Below are 27,872 nucleotides of genomic sequence, written 5' to 3'. Positions count from 1 at the left end.
ACATTGTTTGTCAGCAGTGAACCCAGCTCAATACTTTGTAAATATTAAGCTATGTTACTGTCTATAGAGCTTTCCCAGTTTAATTAATTTGCTACAAAACATACCCCTAAGAGACAGATGTGTCAGCGTAAATATTGCATGTAAACCAGGGTGTATGGGGTACTTTGTTGCCAAACACTTTTCTAATTTGCATTTCTAACATTTGTCCCCAGGGAATAGTAGCCATGATTTATAGAAGACAAACGCAAGAACTGCCCAAGTGACCCAGCTAACATTCTAAATCACAAACCGTAACTAAAAAGTACAGGTAGTTGTTTTTACAAATCTGTGAATAGCAGAATATAATGATACACAATCCTGTTTTCCATCTACCAGCTATTCCTTGCCACTGGATTAGAAATCTCAGTTCTCAGTTAAAAACTGTAAATGAACGAGATAAGGTACACTAGCCCTGTTTTCACATTTTGCAGCCCACTGTCTCTACCAACAGATCTGATGGACAATGCAACTGCATTCCTGGAAGGCATTTCCCTATTTCCAAGTCCATGTTTCCTTTCACATATCCCCCCACTTCCAGCCTCAGCAGTCTAGTTTCATGTCGAATATGCTCACTGTACCTCTTGATCGTCTTGCTCTAGTATCCTTTCCAGCAACAGAAAGTAATGGGTAACACATGACACAGGCAGATTCACTGGATACATACAGTCAATATATTACTGCTCTTGCATATGACACGTAGTGTGAAATCTCCAATACTTATATACATACAAAAAGGTTTATATTCAAGCCCCAGGACACGATGCAGTTCTCAACACAACCAAGAGCAGAAACTGAACGTGAAACCTTTCTAGATACACTTCTGTATCTTGCATAACATTCTAAGATTAAAGAATGCCATGGAAAAAGACCAATACACAAACTGAGAAGTGGAAACAGCTTCGCTTTTTAATATAGGTGTAGTTTAAGAGCTATGATACTTGAATCGCTCAAAATCTGTCTGTGATTTGAACATGAATTTATTCGTGCTCCTGTTGAAATAGTAAAGGATGTTTCTTGGTTGTCTTCCCTACAGTAAGAGCTTATACATATGGCTTGAAACGCTCAACATTAGTTATCTCCATTAACATGTTGTATCTCTCACCACAATTTGAGTCATCTGCTAGTGACTCTGGTACCTCACAGCATCTCAAATGATGCAATTTGAAGCTCATGAATTATATAATGTAGAAGACCAACTGCTGAAATGCTATGTTGTTCAGTGAGACCAGTTCTGTCAGACAGATGAAAGACGGTCTTCCCCCCAATAATGTTAAAGTTTAGAAAATCTTTCACCACATTTGACTTAGTTTTTTGGATGTTCAGCTAAGTGCTCTTGCTGAAAATGCACCAGAAATTGAAGGTTAGAAACACAACAAATGCAATGCAAGAATTGAAAGTGAAGTCCAAGCTAAGAGCGTTGAAGGAGCACCACTCCACTAAATCCCTATTAATACCTAAACAGGGCAGGAATCTGACTTTTAGGGACCCTAGGCAGGCAAACAGAACATCATGTAAATAGGCAAGACAAAATGTGCACAGACTTCCTCTACCCCACTGTACGTTGCCCCACAACAGCTGGAAATCATAAGGGGAGTTGAGTGCTGGAAAGTCTCTGAAGAAAACTCTTTGCTTCTAGCAAGATGAGTAATACACCTGTTCCCTAGTTATGAGCAAACACTACAAAGGAATAATTAGAAACTATCTGACCTGAAACCCACATGCCCATTACTGCGGTATTTTTCCACCTACTACAGGTGAAACAGAAGATGGGCTGGACCTGGAAGGGGAGGGGTGGAGTAGCAGCACAAGATGCCGATTTATAAAGCACTAGCCAACAGTCCTCTTTCTCTACAGGCTTTGGACAACGAACTCATCCTGCCTGAAGGATGCTGAAGTGCAAGCAGGGTTCCAGCTAATGTCTGCTTGCCAGCCGCGAGGGAACTACCTCTGTGAGCTTTGGCACTCCAACAGCCAAAACTGCTCTGAGCCACTTCATTCTCCAGTTGGGCTTTTGCTTTTCGTCCAGGGACTTTAGCTTGGCTGTTTCACTCCATCAGGAAAAGAATAAACTCACCAAGATGGTAAAGGTGAGTACACTGTTCGTGGAATTGCTGACGTACGTGTTTCTTCTTAAGATCAAGCATTAATTTAAGTTTTAATATGCATATATAGATTATAAATACGAGCTAAGTGAAAAAATGGAACTAATACTAGACACTGTTGGGCATCCAGCGTAATCACTAAAATTTTCACTATGTAGATAGGTACGCACCTCTAATCCTAAAAAGTAAAGAGATCAGGTTGGATAGGGAAGACTTCTAGGACTGGCCAGCTTCATAATCAACAGTTTCATGAACACTACGCCTTTTGCAAATGCCAAAATCTGAGATTTTATGAAAATTTGCAGGTTAAAGGGTAAACATAGATGATAATAGAAGTGACCAATAGATTTTACTAACTTCATTAATTTTCTTCATTATTCTCCTCCATCTGCTAAGTTCTCACAATAGATAGCAGTTTTCTTTCTTTCCTCGTCTCTCTACTTTTTGGGGATTTGAAAAGCTGAACAGATTTTTGGGTGGGATAGTTAAAGACAGGAGGAGGAGGAGAAGGAGGAAAGTGAAGGAAAAATCCCAATAAACCAGATTGTGCACCTTTGGCAAGGTATAAAAAAATAGAACTTCTTTTAACAGACACGTCCTTTATCTGGGATACGTATCACCAAGGAAATTCAAGTGCTTTAGGAAAAGGATTTCAGACTTTTAGCTCCCCCCAAACGACTCACCAGCTCTTAGCTTTTCCCTTCGTCAAGATAAAATGTCAAGACTTCAACATTCCTCTAATTAAAGGGCATCTGAGGATAAGATGCCACTGTTGAGTTCAGAAAAGTATTAAGTAATAAAATGTCCCAATCCTTTCCCCCCCCCTTGTTTCCATTACTTGAGCTCTCTGGTTTAGTCTGTATGTAATTAAGATCTCTACTCTCAACTCATCTGAAATATTACCTCTGCAGGAGGCCAAACACTGACAAATGCCCTGCAGAGTATGTATGTACTCATTAGACAGACAGCAGCAGCAGCCAACAAGTTCATCTGGCCCACTAGTAAAGCACACCATCAGATAAGATCCAGTATGACTCTCATAAAGCTCTGATGGTTAATCTGTAAGGAAGCCTGTGAAATGGGGTCAACCAATAGCTCTTCCAAGGCATGGCACATAGTTTACAAGATAATTAGTATCTGGAACGTTATAATTATAGAAGCTGGTAAATTAGCAACACAGGAAGTTTGCCCTTCAGACTACAGTATTAACTTATAGTTAGGAAACAGCACAACCCCCAAGTTATCAATAAAAGCAAAACATTGTCAGAGGTTTGGCAGCTTCCCTACATTAACAGTTTCCTGCACCTGATAGTAGATAGGCAAAAAAGAGTAAAGAGTTTGCTAACTCCCTGCCAGTTCTGAGCTCTATGTGGAAAGACAGACTTGCTTCTCCTTGGCTGCCAGTATGGTGTTTGCCTTCATTTCTTGCTACATGATCGAGTGTAAATGCATAAATATAAATGTGTAAATTTCTTTTTCTTTTTTAATTAAAATTGACATCTTGAAGTCATGTATCTAAAAAGCTCCAGGAACAGCCAAGTTATCAATTAATATTTTTTCCCCTCCCCTTTCCTTTTAAAAATCTTTTGCTTTTACACCGATCTCTTGGAGCTGATAAATGACTTAATGCTTTTCACTAGCAGTGCTGAGATCCAGGGCAGTATTCCTACACTTTGTATTAGACCATAAACTACTAAAAGTGTTGCACATCTCTAAAGGAATCACTGTAATTTACATCTGCTGAAGACCTGACCATGATTACTGTAACACACGCTGGAGAGATCTCAGGGTAAGACAGGAACTAGCACTCTAAGATGCCAGGAGAAAGAGACAGTAGCAATTTGTAGCTTGTCTAAAAAAAGCAGATTTGTCAGAGTTTGACTTGTTTGTGGCATTTTTTTACTGCTTCCTTCAAGTCCCAGCAGATGTTCACAGCAATGCCAAAACCTTATTTCTTTTACAGAAAAAGTCCGATGTTTACTCGGTTGAGATCTATGGGACAAAAGATCTGGAAAAAACAGAGATTGGAGATGAAGAGAAGTACAAAGACTTAAAAGGCAACAATAAAAAAAAGAAGGCAGAAGACCTTAAGAAAGAACTGGACCTGGTGAGTGCTGCTAAGCTCCCATTACAGCCAGCAGGACAGCCTCTACCCACTGTCTGAATGAAGTCCACTGAAGGGGAGTGAAATGCCGATGCACTATCATTTTAACAGAAGACATGCTGCACTGAAAATCCTAACACAGGGAAGGATTTGCTTCCTCACGCTCCTGAAGTGTGCCAGAAAAAAGTTGTGCAGGATTCATACCTATAATGAAAGAATGATTCCGGCTTAATTAAGCCACCAATGATACAGAACATTATCTACCCAAAGAGGAGTTATTCCCCAGATGGAATAACCGTAATCAGTATTTCCCGTGAACCGCCACTTGCACAGTCAGCCGGGAAACAGAGGGAAAGGTAGAAGCACGACATTTTGCTCCAGAGATTTCTAGTAGATCTAAAAGAATGCCTCAGCTTTAAGCACAGGTTTTCTTCCCCAAACTAACTGCACTGTACTTCAAGGACAGTGCACTAAGCTCAAGAAACCTGTATTTTACTTCTAGCTTGCTAGTGACCTGCTGGCTGATCTTGGAAAAGTTGCTTCCTCTCTACACATTTCAGTTTCCCAATCTAAAAAATGAAGCTAATTATACTGACCTCTTTTCTCAATTGCTTGGAGAGCAGCTCAAAGGAGAGGCTGTTTATGGGCTAGATGGTATTTCAAAGGTAAGGAAACCCCAAAATGAGCCATCAGCTTACCCATCATGTTTCCAAGATCTACCCAGTACTAGCTAAATAATTCTCAGTGTATCTGATCTTTGCCACCAGGGGATGTAACACTACTCTCACGTTTCTAAAGAGAAACCAAAGCACAGACAAGTTAATTGACTCATCCAAGTACCAACGAATCATTCTGTGAAAACAATTGTGAGATCTCTCAAATTCTTGGCTTCTAAATCTCAGTTCGGCACAAGATATAATTAGGTCAAAGATACCACAGAGGTGTTACTGCAGGGAAAGGAGATGAGCTTTGAGATTTCCCTCTCCCATACCCTTTTTAACTGTGGTTAGAACCTGCTGCTTCTTTCTACAAGACCATGGCAAATAATTTCACATACCCTACCTTGTCAATCAAGTGTAAAGATTGTTGTCACACGTATTCTGACACCACGCTTTCTTCTATTAACTTATTGCCTATGGTACTGAATGCCTGAGCCCTGCAGCACGTAAAGAGGAACTCTTTAAAAGCAGCACAGACTTTTGTGGCAAGCAGTATTAACATGAAAAGACCACTCTGTTCTTGTGACAGATTTGCTGGAGGAGGGAGCTATTTACAAAAGTACTCTCAAAATCAAAAGAAAATACCGTCTTTCAGTGGAAGATATTTTGCTTATCAATATGCAAATTGCGTATTGTCTATTCATGAAAGTGGGATGTCATACTAGCAACTGGATCCATGGTCCGAGATCCAGGCATTTTGAACATTTTCTAGATCCTGAAATAGAAATTTCAACAGTCTGACATTCTGCTCACTATCATTTTCTCTTTTGGAATCCAGGAGGACCACAAACTCAGCACTTCAGAACTGGAGGAAAAGTATGGTACAAGCATCAACAAAGTAAGTCCATAGGGCATCATTAAAAAACTGCCTGAATCAGTTGCCTTACTTAGCCTCTGGCTTACCCAAAGCTTCCTAGAAGCAGTAGGAAAGCATTCAAATCAACAGGCTCATACATAGATGTACGCGATGCATGCATGCATGAGTATGATGCACTAACTCCCAATAAAGCCTAAACCAGCAAGTTAACGTGCAGCCCTGACCTGGATTTAAACTGGAGTTTCTCTCAAGTCTGAAGAAGTCTGATCTACTGTTTTGAAATCAAAACCCCTGCACAAAATGTGACCTCAAAGTTTGTACCAGGACCTCAGTTTCTCGAAGGTTTTTACCTGGTATTTAGATTTCACTACAATTCATTTTTCACCAGCAGCGTCTGTAACAATTTAGAGCAAGAGAGCGTGCTGGAAATGATTTTATCTTGAAGGAAACACTAGATTTGAGAAACTATACACCCAAGTCCCTTTGACACCTAACATTCGAATATCAAAGCATTGCAATGTGGCCAGAGTATAGACTAGAATTTCAGGAAACCCATAAACTACAAACGTCTTGTGGAAATGCAGAAACAGCAGCAAAAGAACTGATGTCTGTTTTTCCCCAGCTTTCCCAACACTTAGTACAGGTATACTTGACAGATAACCAACAGAATGAAAACTCCCAATGGACACGGCCCCAAATTCAATGCTCCAGTAACAAAATACCTGTTTCTTCATAGCAGATAACTAATAGTATCCACTCTGAAATCAGAAAGTTTAGAAATCAAAGATGCAGGTTACTGCAGCTGATCTGTGACACAAACAACATTTAAGGAAAAAACAGTGTGTGAATTTTGTTCCGAGTTGAGATAAAAATCTGTTTTTCCGTGACTTCATTTTAAACATGTCATTTACTTTTGCAGGGTCTCTCCAGTGCAAGAGCAGCAGAGATTTTGGCTCGGGATGGTCCCAACTCACTCACTCCTCCCAAAGCCACCCCTGAAATCGTTAAGTTCCTCAAGCAGATGGTGGGAGGGTTTTCCATCCTCTTATGGATAGGAGCTGTCTTCTCCTGGATTTCATTTGGCATTCAGCTTGCCCAGGGATCTGAATCACCCTTTGACAATGTAAGTAGTTGAATAACCACAAAGTAAGTATTTGACCCTTTGACAATCTAAGTAATTTAAATACTACTTCACAGTTACTCAGTAACTACAAAGAGGCTTTTTATTCTTTCAGGACTCTCCCTCTACTACTGAACATTTCTGATAAATGCTCAAATACCTGACGTACCACTTCTGTCCAAGAGTGTCTATCCAAAGGTTTTATAACCACTCCATAATCATAATACTTGAGTACGCCTAAGAGCAATACTAAAGTCCAGAAAGGACTCCGGAGTCTTTGACTCCGATTCCCTTATGAGTTACACTCTGCTAGGAATATAATTTGTTCAGGTTTGTGTCGGGTATAGTTTGGAGAAGGCTTTTAGAGAGATGCGAAACTTGCCATTAAAAGCCCTTTTCATACTCAAAAAGCTTTACTTGATCATTAGCAGGGCAAAACTTGAAAGTTCTTTTCTTAAACTGTCTTTTAACCTGACCAATACCTCATTTTAAGAGTCTCCTGAAACAATATAGAACTGTGATTTATTCTAGCAGAGAAATTGCTGAACGCTTGTCTTAATTAACTGAATTATATCTTTTATTGATTAGCTCTACCTCGGAGTAGTCCTGGCACTGGTTGTCATCCTCACTGGTATCTTCGCTTACTATCAAGAAGCTAAAAGTACAAACATCATGGCCAGCTTCAGTAAAATGATTCCACAGGTGAGAATAACCAATGCATTTCACTTGAGGTAAAAGTTCATTTTAATAACGCACCTTGAAATGACAAAAGCACAATAAGCCCAACTTGAATGTACGTCTTGGTACGAGGTTTAGAGGATGGCACAATGCTAATTTTTGTCACACTTACGTCTTTCAGCAAGCTCTTGTCATCAGAGATGCAGAGAAGAAGGAACTGCCAGCAGACCAGCTGGTGGTTGGAGACATCGTGGAAATAAAGGGTGGAGACAGGATCCCAGCAGACATTCGTCTGATCTTTGCTCAGGGTTGTAAGGTAAACAGTACTTTGAAGCGGGGAAAGCAGAAAAACATGGTTTAGAGACTTTTATTGCATATAAAGAATTTCTGCGCACCCAAGTTTAGAGCTTTAATTAGACATGATCTAATTAAATCATAGAGTGCAGAAGCAACACTATGATGCTCAGCTCACCTAGGACTAACATCTCCACTCCCTGAACATCAAAAGAAGCCATTAGGTCCACACCATGTTCTAGCAATGCTCTTTGCCAGGACAGAGGCAGAAATACCAATACAGTATTAAGTGTTTCCAAAGACCTGGAGGCAGATCTTCAAACCATGTTTTCTTTCAGGCTGCTACTGAAAATCACACCGATAGACACACACACAACATTGACCGAACTCAACATTAGAGATTCTCTCAGTGACAACGGCAGCTCTCTCAGAGAAAAGGCACCGAAAGATTATGGCCCCGTCACCGATTATTAAATGTGCTGCCACCTTGCCCTCTGGGCTAGACATAACTGCATATTACTAACTTTAATATGGGCATGTCTCCATTTCATTAAAGGTGGACAATTCTTCACTCACAGGGGAATCAGAACCGCAGTCTCGTTCCTGTGACTTCACCCATGAGAACCCCTTGGAGACCAGGAACATTGCATTCTACTCCACCACCTGTGTGGAAGGTGCGTACAGGCAGAGCAAAGGGCCTCCAGAAATGGCACCTCTACAGTGTGCTGCATAATACTGCTAACTCATTTTAAGCAATTCTGCTTCAAGGAATTCCAGAAAGGTTTAATTGCTCACAGGAAATTATTGTCCCAAGCACACCAAAATAAAGCCTTAAGCACTGGGCTGGTCATACTTAGTATCAACCAATGAGACATTTGTTTTAACACCTAGCCTAGTTATGGGTGCAACAATCAATTAACTGCAATTTCCTTGTGGTCTTTCCATCATTATCTTCAGGAATGTCAAGTTGCAGATGCCTCTGAGTACTTGTGGATGCTTCTGTGTAAGGGCTCTGCACACATAAAGCTGTTGTTCTTACTCTCAGCACTAAAGGGTATGTCTGTCATACCTGACAGACTATCAGCCACAAGACTGTACAATGCCCAGGATAACACCTCATTCCTACTGCAATACAAGCAAAAAAGACTAATTAGTGAAAATAGTTTACATGTTTCTTTCTCTTCACCAGAGCTTTAAGATTTCTAAGGGGAAGAATTGCATTCTGGCGTGAAATCTCAGTCACATTAAGGCTGAGAAGGGTCTTCATCAATCAGTACTGGGCACAGAAAACAGGACTAGGCTCTCCCAGAGCTGATAGTCTTTTACTTCTTTGCAGGCACTGCTACTGGCATTGTAATCAACACTGGGGACCGCACTGTCATCGGGCGGATTGCCTCTCTCGCATCGGGAGTAGGAAACGAGAAAACACCCATTGCTATTGAGATAGAACATTTCGTCTACCTGGTGGCAGGAGTGGCCATTTCCATTGGTGTTCTCTTCTTCATTATATCTGTTTCTATGCGATACAAGATTCTGGACTCCATCATCTTTCTAATAGGTATCATTGTGGCAAATGTGCCAGAGGGACTGCTAGCCACAGTAACGGTAAGTCTACGTTTGAATTCACTGGTTGCCACCGTAGTTCTTCGGTCATTACCACTATTCATCACTCCTAAGTTCATTAGGGTGCAACACTAAGCAGTGAAGAACAGATTATCTTTTAAGTAACTTGGCTGAGTTGAGTTTGAAATAAGGGTGTTTTTTTCCATGAAACTGAAAGGATAAACATTTCGTTTGAGAATTCTGGCATAACTGAGCCATTAGTCTTAGAAGCTGCAGCACAACAAACCAGTTTGAAATAAGGTTCTTCAAGTACCATTCTCCCTCATTTGCTAACCAGTAGAATGATGTGACTCATTTCCCCACAGCCTGTTCCTATTTGGAAATGAGGATCTTGTACTCTAAAAGTCACATGAAAATTCCACTAACACAAAGAAGGCACCACTAAAATCCCTGGCTGGGAAGCAGCACACCTGCTAAACACTGTTAGCTCTAAAGTACACCAAAACCGAACAAACAGCAGTACTGCAATAATGAAGAGAATCATTTCAGGATTCATTAAGCTGGTGATTAGGAGCTCCCCCTGCATTGTAGGTTCTTCCTTCTAAACCAGCCTTTTAACTGATATGACATTCTTATTTTTATCAGCCAGCAAGCAGGTTCCTCTCAGCGGCAAATGTACTTGTGCTAGTTACAGCCAAACCTCTGACCTTAATAATGTTATTAAAAAAGGAAAAAAAAAAAAGAAAAGAAAAGCACTGCAATCAACCTAAAGATAATTTTTAAAAAAATGTTCTCTTCCTAAAAAAAAAAAAAGACACAAAATACCTCATTGCATCATTTTGTAACTCTACCTCACAAACAGTGAGCTGAACTTCTTTACTTCCGCCAGGTGAGTCTGTCTCTGACAGCCAAGCGGATGGCAAAGAAGAACTGCTTGGTGAAGAACTTAGAAGCTGTAGAAACACTTGGTTCTACCTCTATCATCTGTTCTGACAAGACAGGGACCCTCACACAAAACAGGATGACTGTTGCTCACCTCTGGTTTGATAATCAGATCTACTCAGCTGACACCAGTGAAGATCAAACAAGTAAATATGGCAATGGGGGGATCTGGGAAGGGGCAGCTACTTGGATCAAACCTGTGATATTTCATACCCACCGGCTGTCAAACTGATGTCAATGGGAATGTCTTTTGATAGCTAAAACAGACATGTCTTCCTTCCACACAGAAGTGCAGTGTGCAACAGAAAAATCCCTTCTTAGTCATGCAGAGATGTGAAAAAAAGAATTAATATTTGAACTCCACTCACAGAAAGGAAGTCTGGAGGAGGTTCTAATCCAAATCCTTCTGCTGTCTGTAAATTTAGTAGGGAAATAAACAGAGAAACATGATCTAAGCAACTTTGCCAGAACTGCTGACTGACAGATTTAAAGGTTTGCGTCAAATTGTTTTTCCGTAACAGAACCTCTCAAAAGAACAATTTCGCAAGTAATTCAATCCTGTTGTTTCAAACTTAAGCTTCTATTTCTGTCAGGTAATATGCTAAAGGATACAATGTGTATTTTGCTTCCTCTCAGCCCAGCCTTTTGATCAAAGTTCTCCATCATGGACAGCATTATCAAAAATTGTAACTCTCTGCAACCGGGCGGAATTCAGACCAGGACAGGAGAATCTCCCAATAATGAAGGTACTGCCTATTACCCATCAGCTTATTTCTCTTCCTCTGAAAGAATACATACGCATTGCTCTGTTTGGCTTTAGTGATCGCCTCCACTTTACCATGCCTATCTTCTAAGTTACTATTTACAGTACCATTACTGCTATACGCTCGCAAAAAGTTTAAGACAGGGAAGAAAACCCACACAGCCAAGAGCAACTATCCCTATAAGGAAAAAGGCAATTCAAGTAGCAAGAATTTCTACACTAGTAATTACTAGACTATTAATTTAATATAGCAAAATAGAAAAGGTAAACATGCCTTAATTAATGTCTTTACACACAACTGCTGAAGATAATAAATTCTGGTGACTAGACTACCAGAACAAAACCCTGATTTCTACTGTTTACTCCATCAGTGCCTTCCTCAAAGTCATTTGATTTTGTGCATCAGTTAGCTCACCTGTACATGCCTGCTGCTACCCTAGAACTGCATTACAAAGCTGCCACACAAACCTGAAAGTGATCACAAATCTTGCACTTTCACAGAATCAAACCCTAATTTCATCTCTGTGCTGTAGCTTAGTTGTAGCAGTAAGTGCAAAACAGTTGTCCTAAGTTTTTACTGTAATAATTTTCTCTGACAACTTGAATATAGCAACGTAGATTCATTGCTGCTTAAACCTACAACATGTTATAGAATCACGCAAGCTCTCCTGATGGAAGTGCAGAAGTATACGTGCTATAAGCTGTTTGTTCTTTTGTGCATACAGAGAGTTGTGGTAGGTGATGCCTCCGAAACAGCTCTGCTGAAATTTGCAGAAGTCATTTTGGGTAACGTCATGAATATTAGAGCACAGAACAAAAAAGTAGCTGAAATTCCTTTCAACTCTACCAACAAATTCCAGGTGTGTCTCATTTTTGGAAATTATGCCAGATTGTTTCCAGCTTAAACTGTTTCTATCATTGGGTCTAACGCAACTATCTGTGACCTGGAAGTCTTAATGGGGTAATTCAATGACAGAGGAAATTTAAGCTATAATAAATATAGTTCATTCTGTTTGATGGAATGTACGATATCCTCGTGGAAAAGAGGAAACGTTACTTCTATGCAAAGTGACCAAAACTAGATGCAAGTGAAGATCACGTATTCATATTTGTGGCACACAGCTTTCCATTCATGAGACTGACGATCCCAAGGACAAACGCTTTCTGCTGGTGATGAAAGGTGCCCCAGAGAGGATTTTAGAAAGATGTAGCACCATCATGATCAACGGCAAGGAAGAACCACTGGACAGCGAAAAGGCAGAAGCTTTCCAAACAGCATACATGGAGCTGGGGGGCATGGGAGAGAGAGTGCTGGGTAAGTCCAACTAGAGGGACTATCAGACAACTGTGGTTTAAAATGGGGGTTTAAATCTTGGTACAATCCACTGCATATGGACTTCATTCCTCTTGCAGTAGAGTTGAAAAAGGAAAGTGTACAGGCACCTAAGCAGAGTGTTAAAACCACACTGATGTGCTGTAAGCTCTCTGTGGCAGGGATGCCCTTACTGCTCTATACTGATGTTGACCTGCCACTCTGAGCAGCCAAAAAAACCTGTAAGTAGTCCACAAAGGAAAACACTCTTCCCTGCTGGCAGTATCACTAGCTTTGCCACGTGAAACACCAACTCTATGTGAACTTTGATGTGAAGGTTACAATGGCAGGTTAAAAAAACCTCCATAAAAAGTTAATGGTTAATGCACTGGAGTTCTATGGACAAGAGCAAAGCCTGATGCTACACAGCAAGCTCTCCTCTTTCTCCCACTATTTCCTGTATGTCACATCAACCTAAGTTTCTTTCCAGGTTTCTGTCATTTGTACCTGCCTGAAAATGAGTTTCCAGACACCTACCCATTTGACACAGATTCCATGAACTTCCCAACCTCCAACCTGTGCTTTGTTGGGCTCTTATCTATGATTGACCCACCTCGGTCCACAGTGCCAGATGCCGTGTCAAAATGCCGCAGTGCTGGGATCAAGGTAGGGATTTTACAATGAAAAATACAGTGATTCTACAGAAATACTCATGATAATACAGCTTTTAAGATCTTCCACCATGCTGTCATTAAGTATCTTTCTAGCAACAGCTACCAAAACCCTAAACGTTCCTTAATACCATTCTACAAGTGTAACTTAAAGAAACTACTTGAAGGCCCCGAGAGGCAAAACAGTTTAATTTAAGTGGGTATCAGACTATAGGAAGCACATGGAACCCCCAAACCGGAAATCCAAATTTGGAGAAAGTCAGATACTGTCTCCTCAGATCCATTTCTAGAATATAGAAACCATGCCAGCTAGAATTACTTGCTTGTAAACAGAGTAAGGTAACAGAAGCAATTCTTGAAAAGGCATTAGGACACAGGGCTACACCTGTTAGGAACTTTTATGCACAGGCATCGCTAATCTCAAAACTGTTCAAGTTGAATCTGAAGCAGTAATTCTCCTAATTTCACTCCCGGGGACCCACAAGTAAACCTTCAGCTTAGGCAGAGGGGCAATCTAGCTAAATAAAGGAAAAATGGTATTTGGAATTAACGATCTTAGATGAGATGAATCCCAAGTCCCAACCCTGATGAAATTTTCTGTAGTCTGAAGACAGATCTGGCAACTGGCAACTGTTCTTCAAGAAAAACAAGAAACAACTGCGTCTTATCTGTCAGAACACCTCAGTCACAAAGATCCATTTTAAGATGCAATATTCTAACGAACTCTCTCCTTTGAGTATAGTAATATAAATTCTTACATAAAGGCTTCTTTATTCTGCATTATTCTAACCTTGCTGCCTGTGACAAGTTCTTCCTTTACAGCCCTGATAAAATAGGGCCAATAACAAGAGGTAGAGATCAGATGTCAATATAGAGCTAAGTAATCAATAGTAATAATCTGTCATTGTTATGTACATAGCACAGCTTTCCAAGTTCAGATTCTGAACTGCTTCCTGGTCTACAACAATAGATATTTCACCTTATCTCACTCCAGCCATTGCATATACATTTGTCACACTGAGTGCTTGTCCCTTCCTCAGGTTATCATGGTCACTGGTGATCATCCAATCACAGCTAAGGCCATTGCCAAGAGCGTAGGCATCATTTCAGCCACCAGCGAGACTGTGGAAGATATTGCTAAGCGCCTCAACATTCCTGTTGAGCAAGTCAATAGACGGTAAGAGCAAACAGAGTACAGGGGATACCTACGAGTTCATTTTCTGAAAGCTATGCCTTCTCCCTCCACAATGCTTTTACAGCCCGTTTCTACGTCATGGCTGCTTTTTGCTTTTCTGTTTCTTGATACGTTCCCAGCCATTGTATCCATTCAACATATCATCTCTACCTAAATAACTGTGTGTCTAGATCAGTGGCTCTCATCTTCACTGACCCTTGAAAAAAGTCCTAGCAAATTATACTTTGCAGATCATGTTGGACTTTGCTGTCACTGCCCATTTGACAAAACACAGATATACGAAAAGCAAAATTCAGAATCACACGACCTAAGGACCATCAGTCCAAATTCCTCTTTCACCCATTAAATGTGAAAAGAAAAACCTCATAAGACAAAGATAAAAGCTCTTTATAGAAAAGAGGTCTTCCTCCTCCACTGTCCCATCCTCCCACTCAGAGTCCTCTTTAAAATGCATTTTCTGCTGTTATGTCTGCTCAGGAGGAAGCTTCAATTACTCCCCTCTGTATCTAGGTAACTGTAATTCACTCTGGATTTGTACAGTGGCTTTCATTCAACACCTGCTGATTAACAACTAATGCTTCTGAAATTAACTCAATTTGCTGCTTTCCTTACTATCAAGCCACATACATTCTACGAGTGCACTATTTTTATCTAAGCCTTTTGATTTGAAAATTTACCCAGCTTTCCTATGGCTCTTACAGAGAAGCTACAGCAGCAGTAGTTAATGGGATGGAGCTGAAGGATATGAGCTTGCAGCAGCTGGATGAAATCTTGTGTAACCACTCAGAGATAGTCTTTGCTCGGACATCACCCCAACAGAAACTGATCATAGTTGAAGGCTGCCAAAGGCAGGTAAGAGGTGTAAAAAGTTACACGCAGATATGGCTATAAGGCATTCATGAGGCAGTAGCTTTCCACAGATATCGTCCTCAAGGTGAGAGAATGGGAGCCAGTTTCCAATGCTCTCTAAGCTCTGTTTGTGCTCTTTTCACTGTGCAAGAACATTATCTAAGAGATTGCCACAAACACTGTCAGGACAGCATCCAAGCTACTCAAATTCCTGTTACAGACTCTGAACTCATATTGAAAAAATGAGCTTTTCCTAAGTTTGCTTAACTTGGAGCTGTACCGAGGGTCTGTCTTTTGCATATAATTCTGAGATGCTGCTGCTGTGCTGCACATAAAGCCTCCTGGGCAAAGACTGTACACTGTTTGGGAAGGAGCCTTCCCTCAGGAATTCTTTAAACCCAGATAAAAGCAACATGTTACCACATCCTCTCATGTTATCTCTTGTGGCCATTTAGACCTGTGCGCTTCCCGCCCACAGGAATGTTTAGAAGTGAAGGTATGAATCCCACAAAGCGTCATAGCATGATTTATGTAGGACCAAGCCTTATCTGTATTACTTTCAAAGACTGTAAAACAACCCACAGAAAGCAGGATTTAAAGAGAGTTTGTACCATCCACGGGCAATATTATATAAAGGAGCATAGAGTACGGCCAGCACAAGAAGCAGAAGAGAAATAAATGACATGTATAGAGCATACACACTACTGCTGTGCCTGAACTTTGCAGAGGTGATGCAGCACAAGACATTATTTTATTTTTGTAATTACGCCAGAGCTAAGCTTTCCAATCAGCATTATCAGCTCTTCGGGTTTAAGCCTGAACTGCTTTCAGGAGAGTAAAAAAAAAAAAGGGGGGGGGTTTAAAATCTTTCAATTTCATCTCTCATTTTCTTTTTGAATGGCCTTTGGTAGACAGGGGTAAATGTGTTCTGCACTGCTTAGACACCCACACTCCCAGTAGATTTGGCTCTTTAGAGGATGAAAAGGAACACCCTCCCTGCCTCAAGTCGAGCCAGTCAGTCTACATGCTATGTTTAGTACTTAGAGCTTATAAGCCCTTCTGTACATAGCATTATTTATAGGTAGTGACACTATGCTAAATCCCCACAGGGACAGGACATTCAGTATTTATATTAATCAGTTTGTCAGGCTTCTTCCCACTCGGAACACTCTGTATTGCTATCAAGCCATGAACTTTTGCATCAACTAGAACAGGACCTTTATCTGCAGTAGATGGTTTCATTGGAAGATAGCAAAGAAACTGAGTTGAATAATCAGAGTTTTCCATCTTTTGGATCATTAGCTCAATTCTAGCATAGACTGGCAATGACCAGAAGTTGTTGGGATAAGGGTAAGAATGATCTCTAACTGAAGACTTACATAATTTACAATTAAGATAAGAACTGACTGATTCTATAAGCACTTCAAAAAAAGAAGGCAGGCAGGAGAAGGCAGGCAGGCAGGCAGGAGAAGGCAGGCAGGCAGGCAGGAGAAGGCAGGCAGGCAGGCAGGAGAAGGCAGGCAGGCAGGCAGGAGAAGGCAGGCAGGCAGGCAGGAGAAGGCAGGCAGGCAGGCAGGAGAAGGCAGGCAGGCAGGCAGGAGAAGGCAGGCAGGCAGGCAGGAGAAGGCAGGCAGGCAGGCAGGAGAAGGCGGAAAAAAAGACAAGGACAGAATATGTTGTGTCAACTGAATCTCTTACAAGTGCCAGAGATGAGCCTGGGTCTGCTCAGACAGGGATAGACCGTACACACATAGACAGATGTCTAAATTTTTAAGCCCCCTTCTATTCCACAGAAAGAAATGATCAGATTAATAGCATTTTAAGTGCATCTAATTTAGATGCCTACTCTTTAGAATGTAGTAAATAGTATCCCTGAATTTCCTGTTTCTCTCTACTATGAAGGGAGTCTAGATGACAAAGCTCGGATACAGACATCTATCACACAAAAGTGTGAGGTTGCTGTATTAATCCTACCTAGCGTCTTTCTAATCACTAGCTATGTTTTATGCGGGTACAAAGACGATTCAGAACTTCATATCAGCATCTTTCTTCTAGAGATTTAAACACAGGGAGTGTGCCGAGAGCAGACTGTCCTTAGAGGAAGATAGCACCATCTCTTCAAAAAACCCACATCTGAATCTTTTGTGTGTTCCAGGGAGCAGTTGTTGCCGTGACTGGAGATGGAGTCAATGACTCCCCTGCTCTTAAAAAAGCGGATATTGGAATTGCTATGGGTATTGCTGGTTCTGACGCAGCTAAAAATGCAGCTGATATGGTACTGCTGGATGATAACTTTGCTTCTATTGTCACAGGAGTGGAGGAAGGTAAAAATAATGTTGCTATCCACTTTCTTAGCTGAAAGCTGCTGACAGCCACACAGCACTGGTGGGTTCTCCTGATCCTTCTCCTTTTTTCTTTCTGGATTTGAAAATGTGATTTTGATATTTGGAAAAAATAAGAATCAGTTCCATTTATAGACACATGACAAACAGACAATAAGAAAATCATCCCCCTCTCTCACACATAGCATCAGTCTGCTATTGCTGCTTGTTCGAGCTCTAGGCAAAAGCAGTTCCCATCTTGTTCCTATGCAGTTCTGAGCCCACAAAGATACAAACTGTTTTCTCTACATTTTCACTCTATTACTTGCTCGCACATCACCATCGCGGTGCTCCACCTATGACAGTAACACACATTCCACTCTACTTTCACCATAAAGAGCTTGTGGTTTCCATTAAAACTACAGTGTATTGTGGAACAGGACTTTTTCCTCAATCTTTCTCATTGAATGAGATCTTTTATTTTCCCTTGAATTTTCCTTTTATTTTCAATTGAATTTTCAGAAGGCTCTAAGGGAAGGTAGGTTAGTTTAAAAAAAAAAAAGCCCCAAACGCATGAGGAAACAGATGAGAAAAGCAGACATAAGCAGTAAATGTTTTCACTTCATTTAGTTAAAAATTTAACTTCCTTCTGGAAACCACTGTCGACAATTAGCTTTTACAGAAGTGTTTCCTTCCTTTTCCCCCAGGCCGCCTGATCTTTGACAACCTAAAGAAAACCATTGCCTACACCCTGACTAAGAATATTGCTGAGCTCTGTCCCTTTCTCATCTACATTATTGCCAGCATTCCAATGCCCATTGGCACTATCACCATCCTGTTCATTGACCTGGGCACAGACATTGTAAGTTGGCATCTTCTGAGTTATTTTCTGCTGAAATATCATGACAAGTGAGAGGGGCTGGGTGCACAGGGACACGCAGAACACTGGAAGATTTAGTTGCCTTACCCTGCGGCTGAATAGCAAGCTAGAAAAAGAGTAGAGGGCTAGATTAAAAGCAGCCAGGTATAGAGAAAGAAGAGTAGAAAAAAAACCTGCAGAAGGGGAGCAGAAAGAAAAGACTTCTGATCCATGCTGACAAGCAAAACTCAGCAGTGTGCAAAACAACAGTGTGTTTCAATCACGAGATCATACAGATTGCTGCAGTTACTACAGGGATGAATACCAGACATTTCATCAGAGCCCAGTCCAAGGGATCTGAAAGACCCTTTAATGTTTTCAGTATTCTCTAGCCCTTTGTATTGTCATATAATCATCAGACCTATGAAACAGTTTCAGACTTCCCTCAAATCTTTTATACATGTCAAGAGAGTGCTACACAGATCCTTCTTTCATTTGCTCTGTGTATACTGAAAAGGCAGGGTATATCAACAGAACCACTTGAGAACCGAAACTTTTCTGAGAAGCATCTGAAAAGCAGACAAACGTTGCCACCAAGGCTCTAATGGTTTATTTCTGTTGTAGATCCCCTCTGTCGCATTAGCCTACGAAAAAGCTGAAAGCGATATTATGAACAGGAGACCTCGTAACAAAAGGAAAGACAGGCTGGTGAATGAGCAGCTCGCTGTATACTCCTATCTGCAGATCGGTAGGTTGGCCTGTTCTCTGAAACGCTATCTTGTTTCAGCAAACCAAGACAGAGTCAAGCTGATTCATTTTTTAGAAAAGGGGGAGCTGAAACTCAACTCCTTCCTCTGCCTTCCTAGGCAAACTTACTAACTCCCTTCTGTTGCTAATTATTCAACAATACAACAGGCTTTTAATCTACAGAGGTCAAGAACCTTAGAGCACTAAGAGCTCTAAAACCACCTTTAGACTCAAGAGCTCTAAAACTACCTTTAGACTCATGGCAAATTCCATGCCATATGAGAGAGATGAACACTGATACCCAGCACATTCCCCAGTGCTCCTAAATTTTGCTTGTTCCTCATTCCTACCTCTTTGATTTTGCAGGTATCATGCAGTCAGTGGGAGCCTTTGTAACCTATTTTACTGTGTATGCTGAACAAGGTTTCCTACCTTCCACACTGCTTGGCGTGCGAGTGGACTGGGAAAACAACGCCATTAATGACTTTGAGGATTCATATGGACAGGAATGGGTAAAGAAGCACTGTAACATCCTTGCACTGTCTCTCACCCAACAGTTTCTTAAAAATTCTATATTCTCCTCCAAAATAAAGGATTAGGGAACGAGAGAGAGATTTAAACACAAAAATGATTCGTTTTCATCCAACGGTCCCTCAGGATAGACTCTTTAGTGCTTCCTGCCACCTAGCTCTTTCACTCAGAGTCCATTCTTTCATTCCTTCTTCTACAGTTTGCCGCCTTCTGATTCAAAGCCTCTAGAGATGCACCTTCTTCTCTGGAATTTATGTTTAGACCCATCATAATCTCTCAGCCCTGCTTGCTTCTGAACAGCACTACTGTAAAGTACTTTGCAGACTCTCCCTCCCCCTTTCACTCTTCATTCCCCCTCATTCATTCTGCAGAAATCACAAGACACAGAAACCATTAATAAATCAATATAAATACCTCCTTACACCAGGCTCATGCCTCAGCCTCATGACTCATCCACAGTAACTAGCGGACTAGAACAAGTGGCCAAACTCTGATCATCATGTAACTAAATCTGGAATAAGTCTGCATTTACACCTTATTAACTGAAATCCTGCTATCAAGGTTTGCAGTCGCTTGCACAAGATATGAGTGTCTGATATAACACTATGATTTTTCCTTCGCTTTGCAGACTAAATACCAGAGGATGTACCTACAGTGGACTGGCTACACTGCCTTCTTTGTCAGCATCACAATTCAGCAAGTTGCTGATTTGATCATCAGGAAAACACGAAGAAATTCCATTTTCCAGCAGGGTCTTTTCAGGTAGATTTTGCAGATTCTTCACCTGACATATAAGAGGATAAGTTAGCCTACTCCTAATTTTAGAAAAAGGTTAGCTCAGTGATTTAGCCCACTCACATTCAGTCTTTGAACAAAGACTAAATCTGGCTTCAAGCAATCACAAATCTCAAACATTTTATTACACCTCCCCCCACCCCCTTTCCTACTTCACGATACGTGTTTTCTTTAAAGAAAGACGTTGTATTTGTTACTCCGAAAACGCATCAGCTTAAAACTAACTCTCCATTCATCAAAGTGTTTACCACAAAAAAAGGGAGTTTCCTCTCTAGATTATTTTCTTAAATTCTTTATGTAGTTATCAATAGATAGTGCATTTGGACTTATCCGAGATAACTTTGGCCACTGAGGAGGTACGAGCTGGTCAAACTCTCTAAGATAGTGCTGGCTCCCCTCTGCAAAACACTCTGCACCCTTCAATCCCATGGAAGCCAGGGAGTTAAAATTATCTATTGGGATGGAGGCCACACTTAAAAGCTGGCGTTTAGTCAGAGTATTTCTGATAGGAAAGCAAATTGTTTTCCTTTCTTTATCTGCAGGTACAGAGCCTACACTTATGTATATTTCCTTCTTACGTTTACATTTGAGTCACAATGCGCACATTCACAGTGCAACTAGAAGACATGACTAATGCGCACTGCATGTCTACCTAAAGCTTGCTTTAATCTAGGTAGGTCAGGAATGCTACCAGGAAAGACACACACACATGCAACATAAGACAGCGCTACAGAGTCTACCACCCATCTCATGCTACTGTCTCTGCAGTGCTCATCAGCTGAGGCAGATCATTCAAGCCAGCTACCAGAGCACGACCACAATTCTGAAAGTGGCACAGCCTTTGCATTATGCTGTGGCATCAGGTTTTTATACATGGACAGAGGCATGTAACCCTTCCTCTTTGGTTTTCTTGTAGGAACAAAGTCATCTGGGTAGGTATATTTTCCCAGATAGGAATTGCTCTGATTCTTACCTATGGTCTTGGACATGTTACAGCCCTGAACTTCACACCGCTGAGGTGAGTTTTGATGCTAGCTTACTACTCTTGCCCTCCATGTATAAAGAGACATGGACTTACCATTCTGCCAAAAACAGACAAATGGGAGCAGGGTGCCCACGCAGCACAATTCAAGGATAAATATTTAACAATATTCATTGTGAAGAACAGGGTGGACAACTTCTTGACCAAAAAGGGCATTATTTTCATAGTTTCTGCAAAAAAAAAAAGCACTACTTTTTCTACTAGATTTACTACTGAGGATCCAGAATCCTACTTGTGTAGAACAAACATTTTAATATTTTTTCCAGGATCCCCAATATTTTGGTGAGATTAGATAGCACTTAACTTAATTTTATGCAAGCAACTTTTATTTTAAATATATCACTATCAGAAACATTCCATTTTTCTACCATCTTCAGAGACTGTAATACCACCAGGCAACATTTCCTTCTGAATAGTATCTGGAATAAATTAATTCAGTAACTACTTAAGATTGGGAGGCTTACATGCACATCATCTTATTTCTAACCATTTGAGTGCTTAAATTAAGAAAAAGAAAAAAAAAAAAGCAGCCAGATTCTCTTTTAGTGACACCAAATAGCATAGACAGAGACCCCAGAAATTCAGCTGAGTGGTTAGATGCTTCTGAAAGAGAACCTCTTCTCCCACTCCCAGGTTTCAGTATTGGTTTGTGGCTGTACCATTCGCCATATTGATATGGGTCTATGATGAAGTCCGCAAGCTGTTTATCAGGAGATACCCAGGAAGTAAGTAGATTTTTCTAGTTTAGTGTTTTAACGTAAGGTGTCCTTTCCTACCCTTTCACTCATACACCTACCTTAGCTGCTGCTGACAGGTGGACTGCTTAAAAATGGACCATTTGTTCCCAATGATTACTTTTCCTCTCTGAAGAAAAAATAACTGATTTCACCGCCTCTCTTCTACTGCAGGCTGGTGGGACAAGAACATGTATTATTGAAACAATCATTATCACTGGTCATCTTCCTCCTTGTGGAGAGCTTCTTCCTCACCTGACACAGCCTCTGCTGCTGCTGCTTTTATGTCCTGTCTGTGCAATATCAAGCATGGATTCGCCTCATGAGGGGGTGAAAAAATTTCATGAATTTAATGAAGAAATAAGGACTTTAGAGGTTGATAAGTTACCTCCCACTGTACTGTAAAGCTGACACTTGTCTAGAAATTTAAATGCTACCTATTTTTGTAACAAGCACAATTTTCCCTCATTCAAAGATGAACTTGGAGAGCACTCCGAGAGGAAAACACGTGTAAAGGAAAAAAAAAAAGAGGACAAAATCCATATAATCTAAGGCATTAATTTGCACTAAAAGTGTTGGTTTTGCCGATTTTCTTTTTTTGGTGGAACTGAATTCCAAGCGAGTACATATATAGGTCTGTATTACCTTACCAAGGGTAGAAATGCTGTATAGGAATAATTTGATAATAAAACTTTTTCTAGAAAACAGTTCTCCATCTTATTTTCTTATAAAGACTTAGAGAAACTGAGTAGAACAGGAAAGGACCTAACTTCTGCCAGGTCAAAGAGGAAAGAAGTGCATACCTGCTTTTTCTGCCCCCATTAACAGACTAACATATTTCAAATACCTGTTCAGTTTTGATAAACACATCTTGAAAACCAAGACACAACCAGTCGATTTGAACACTTTGAGATACCAAATCCAATACTCACTTTCCAAAGGCCACAATTTCTATGGCAAAATAGACCTCAGTATGCATTAGATAGGCGCAGTTAAAGTTCTATTTGAAACCAGGTCTTTAATATGGTCATTTTAGCAAGAACCAGTAGGTACCACATCTTGTTTAGACAAAGGCTTTACGAATTTTAAAGCAAATGATAAATAATGTATGTTGATATTTCACATTTAAATGCAAGTCTAGACAAGCTTTAGAGAACAGGGGCAGAAAGAGAACTCCTGTTGTAGCAAATGGCAAGAAGGATTGCCAACAAGAAAGAAATCAAGAGAAGAACTGAGGGAGGGGAACAAGAAGAGTGTTCTCCAGCCTAAAGACTGCCCATTCCCAAAAGTCCACACCCTTATGTGCTAGAAACTACTTTGCATTTTGTGAGCCTTCCTTCTCACAACTCCTCTCCTTAATACCTGGATGGGCATTACGCTGAGTATCAATTACACCGGATATCAGTGTTTTTCACATATAAACACAAAGGAGAGGAATTATAAAGGAAGGAGGAAAAGCGACAAAGAATAAGCACGTAAACAATGGGTGAGTCCAAATTCCAGATATATGTGCCGCTTTTAACTTGGTAATGCAACCCTGTAACACACCAACAAGTACGTGAGGTGCCAAGCTGACTCATTTCAACACCTTGTCATCTGTCAGTAGTCAGGACTGATTTCTCTTCTGCTTAAAAGACAGGAAAAATATGAGGAGAAGCTATATAGGCGAGCAACATAACCCACTTTCCATCGTCTATAGATTTGCAGTCCTTAACCAAAACAACATGTTCAAACATAGACAGAAGAGGGAAGAAGCGGGGGGCAGTTTTTGCACAATGTGGGGGTGGTTACTGCACAGAACCGGGAAAGAATATAGCTATGTTTGGTTTACTTCGAAAACAAAATACATTTTCTTGAAAAAACTTGTGGGAAAGATAACTGGTGAGGCTGTTCACTCACAGAATATACAAAATTCTAAAAGCACTGAGAAATGCAGCGGTTGCTCTGTAAAACCATCTAAAGAGTCTGTTTTCTCCCACTGGTCAAAGACCAGATCTACAAGAAATTTGTACAAAAAGAAATTTCTCTTGTTGTGCTCTAACTCCTGATACTTACCACCTCATAAACACATCACTCTGGAAGAGGAGAGTACTATCTCTAAACACTGCCAGCCTGACTGCAGTTTTGTTTCTGGCCCTCCCTTTGTTACTTGGAGTACCTCAGCACCTCTGACTACATTCACAGTCAACATATTTTGCTGCTAATGCAAAACAAAAACATACTTATGAAATTGTATACACAGAATCTCAGAATCTTGCAACACAGCAAAAGAGACTGACAAAACCACAGAGCTACAGAAGAGGAATTTTCCAGGATTTCAGAGCCAAGTGACAGTGTTATAACTGGAACACTGGAAGCTAATCCAGTTTCTTCATTATTTTTCTAGGAACATTATTCTTTTACCGTATCACAAACCATTCAGGCTTTGTGTGACACATGTATCCTCCCCAGTATCAGAGAGAACTTTGACACATAGATGTCCTTGGCTTGAAGAAGAGTCAAACAAAGAAATCAGGACGAAACGAAGTAATGCAAGCTGGAAAAAACTCAACAGCAGACAGAAAAAAAAAAGTTTTGAGAAGAAGATTTAAAAGATGGATGTGATGCATCCATTTTAGCATCAACATATGCTCCTGAGAGAAAAGAATTCTGTCATAGTAATATCTGGAAAACTAGCAAATGTATGTCTCCCCGTCCCCTCTGTGCAAAAGTGAGTAGGGAGGAATTGCGGCATCACATTTCCCACATGTATAATCATTTTAGGGAAAAAAGCCACCAAGATGATCAGTAACAGAAAAAAAAAAAAGGCAGTGGATGGTCTGGAGCAAAAACCTGAAAACCAGCAATGACTCTGAAATAGTCTGCTCTGGTACCTCTAGGGTCAGTTTTGCTTTGAACAAGAGTTGCCAACAAATGCTCCTTTGCATTTCAAATGTTGCTTTAGTTCAAAGCCCTCTTCAGAGGCTAAGAGTAGTATGCAACCTAACAGCTCCATAGTTTGGCTGCCTGTGACTCCATTGCACCAACATTTTCTTTGAGAGGACAAGATGTACTTTGCCATCTGTTTTACTGTATCAATGCCTGAGCAGAAAGTCCAAATCAGAGGTGTGTAAAGCAACTGAAAAGACAAGTTAAGAAATCAGAAGATTAGCATCATTTCCAAGAAGGGCAAAGCCCATGAACACCTAAGAACAGATTCACTGTTTCTAAATCTAAGAGATTTTCCAGTATTACAAAAGATCTCAAAACCATTAAGGTAAAACGGACAAACAGGCCATAGGCGTGGAAGGAATGAATCCTACATTTGCTCACTGGCATGCATAATGTTTGTTAGAACTAGTAAGTCTGGGAATTACTGCACAGGACAAGACAGGTCATTGCATAACAGCACATGCGGGAAACAGCGGGTAGGACCTCCCGGTCCAGTATAACCATCCTTTGTTGACACCTAACTAAGGCATGAGGTTATGGTATGTGATGCAAGCAAATGTGGAACTGTCCTCAAACACAGGCCTCATTTAACCCAACAAACTCAGAGAACGTTGCTGTACCCATCAAACAAAGTTAAGACTATTCACAAGGAAAAGTGCAAAGAAGGTGGTACAATCCAGTTGCAAGCTGAAGCTACTCAAATACACACACAAGCAACCCCCTCCAATCTCATAATAGGTTATTAAGCGGCAATATCACACATCAATTCTTACACTTACTGCTGCATCATTTATTCCATTTAATCTGTTTTGTAACCCAATTGTGAGCAGGTTAAAGATATTCACCACAGCATGGCATGGCATCTTCATGTTCTAGTGCCTCCCAAATCAAAACTGTTATAGACATTCAGTTACATTCCAAACCTGGGCAGAATACACACACTGTAATCCACAATCTAAAAAACTGAGCTGGCAGGCTGGGAAGGAAGATAATTTACTTTCCTCATCAGGTCTATGTACTGCTTTTTCATTTAGTCTTGCATGGTCTTTAACTTAAGGAGCCTTCAGCCTTGCGTAGGTTTCTTACTACTACATGCACACCAACATTATTATTATTATTATTATTATTATCATTTGAGTGGTGAGAAAACATGTAGGAACCATCGGCATGGACCATGAGAAATACTCCTGTGCTAAATACTAAACCAAAAAGAAAATGTAATTCTTCCACTCAGTTCTTACTTGTAAATTCCTTTAGTGAGTTCTGCAGCCTCAACAGGAATAAACATTGCTCTGCCTCAGTCAAGTAAGTAGCAATAACACAAAGGAGAGAAGCATATTTTGAACTGTAAGTTAATATACCTTCAAAGCAGGCTGTTTCTTTTGTGCCTACAACTATGTTGCAAGCATGCCAAGAGTTAATTTACTAGCTCATAAACTGAAAAAATCTTTCTTTAACACAAAACTCTGCTTTCTTGCTCCAGCCTCAGCCAGACTAGACAGGTCAGATGTCCCCACTGATTACGCTAAACTTCACAACTTTCCTTTACCTCCTTTTGCTTCTTTTAACAACAGCTTCTTTGCACAGTTTTCTCTAGTTCAAACTAGCTCTCACCATCTCCCCCCCTCCTACCTCCAAAAAACCCAAACACCTTTCCCCTTTCACCTGCTATGTTACTAGACAACTCGTGCATTCTGGTCAAGAGGCAAGCAAGATGAAAAGGGAGAGCTGGCTTAAGGCAAAGTGCTACTCCGCAGTAAAGGAGAAAGGGAGAATTTAAGGATGGCAAAAACTGCTGTGCAATGCAGTATGTAAAAAGCTGTTTAGGTAGGCAAATTGTACTAGTTTCTCTGTCAGGTCTGTCTCGTGGTCTTGTTAGTGTGTTGATCAAAAATTTACTCATAACAAGTCTTCATACTAGAACTAGACAGTGGGATTTTATATTATACTTCCTAACACACAGATTTTGAACAAGTCAGAGTTATGAGCAATTTATCTTGGGGTGAGTCAAGCTTCAAGATGGTAACAAATAATAATACCTACCTCTTACCATAACTGTGTAAGAGCTAAAGTTCTTATGTGTGGCAGGTCTGAATTTTCCCTTATGCTCAAACACAAAACTGATTTTGGCAGGAACAGAAGACACACACGTAATATCTAAGTGTAGTATGTAGACTTTCCAGTGACAACTATATGTAAAGCACATTCCCTTCTCTGTAAAGCAGTTCTGTAGACCTTGTAGGATAGTCATCCCCTCTCAAAATGACTAGCAACTAGAAATTCTCAGTATTACATTTTTAACCACATAATACAATGCAAGAGCTGAAGAATTGTTTGAGAGCTTGCGATGTTGACATTTCAGTGAAGACTGGAGGAATACACAGTCAAGACTTGTATTCCTATGAGGTGGGGAGAGTGTGTTCACTGTCATTAACTCCTAGGCAGGGTTTGCATTTTGAAACAAAAACTGTAGCAAAATTACACAGTGAAAACTGTTCTTATTACCTTTTCCGGCGGCACCGCCTCTGGTGCAAGGAACCCCTTCAGCAAACAGCATGACACTGCAGGCCCATGTGTACCTCCACTAGAAGAGGAAGGAAAACACAGAAAATCTTCTCCTGCAAACATTTGCAGACAACTGCTGTTCCCACTACAGTGGCAACGCTTACTGAAAATAGAAATGATCACAGTGATGCTAGAAAGACACACCCAACTCACAGTCCCTTTATTCTTGTAATTCAAGA

General features: G+C 40.5%; 1 protein-coding gene across 1 annotated transcript; it reads left to right on the top strand.

The window, feature by feature from the left end:
• The first annotated feature begins 1,891 nt into the window (after positions 1-1,891).
• On the top strand, positions 1,892-23,032 carry ATP12A (ATPase H+/K+ transporting non-gastric alpha2 subunit). Its single transcript, XM_052786457.1, has 23 exons — positions 1,892-2,126; positions 4,105-4,248; positions 5,743-5,802; positions 6,701-6,904; positions 7,490-7,603; positions 7,761-7,895; positions 8,430-8,547; positions 9,210-9,478; positions 10,326-10,524; positions 11,015-11,124; positions 11,867-12,001; positions 12,264-12,456; positions 12,944-13,119; positions 14,165-14,301; positions 15,021-15,171; positions 17,324-17,492; positions 18,197-18,351; positions 18,973-19,096; positions 19,462-19,607; positions 20,255-20,388; positions 21,338-21,439; positions 22,097-22,188; positions 22,372-23,032. The coding sequence occupies exons 1-23, from the start codon at positions 2,118-2,120 to the stop codon at positions 22,398-22,400; spliced, it is 3,105 nt and encodes a 1,034-aa protein (XP_052642417.1). The 5' UTR covers positions 1,892-2,117; the 3' UTR covers positions 22,401-23,032.
• The last annotated feature ends 4,840 nt before the right edge of the window (positions 23,033-27,872 follow it).

Source organism: Harpia harpyja, chromosome 4 (genome assembly GCF_026419915.1).
Source record: "Harpia harpyja isolate bHarHar1 chromosome 4, bHarHar1 primary haplotype, whole genome shotgun sequence".
Taxonomy (NCBI): Eukaryota; Metazoa; Chordata; class Aves; order Accipitriformes; family Accipitridae; genus Harpia; species Harpia harpyja.
Note: the sequence above shows the minus strand (reverse complement) of the source record. Positions and strands in the feature narration are given on the sequence as shown.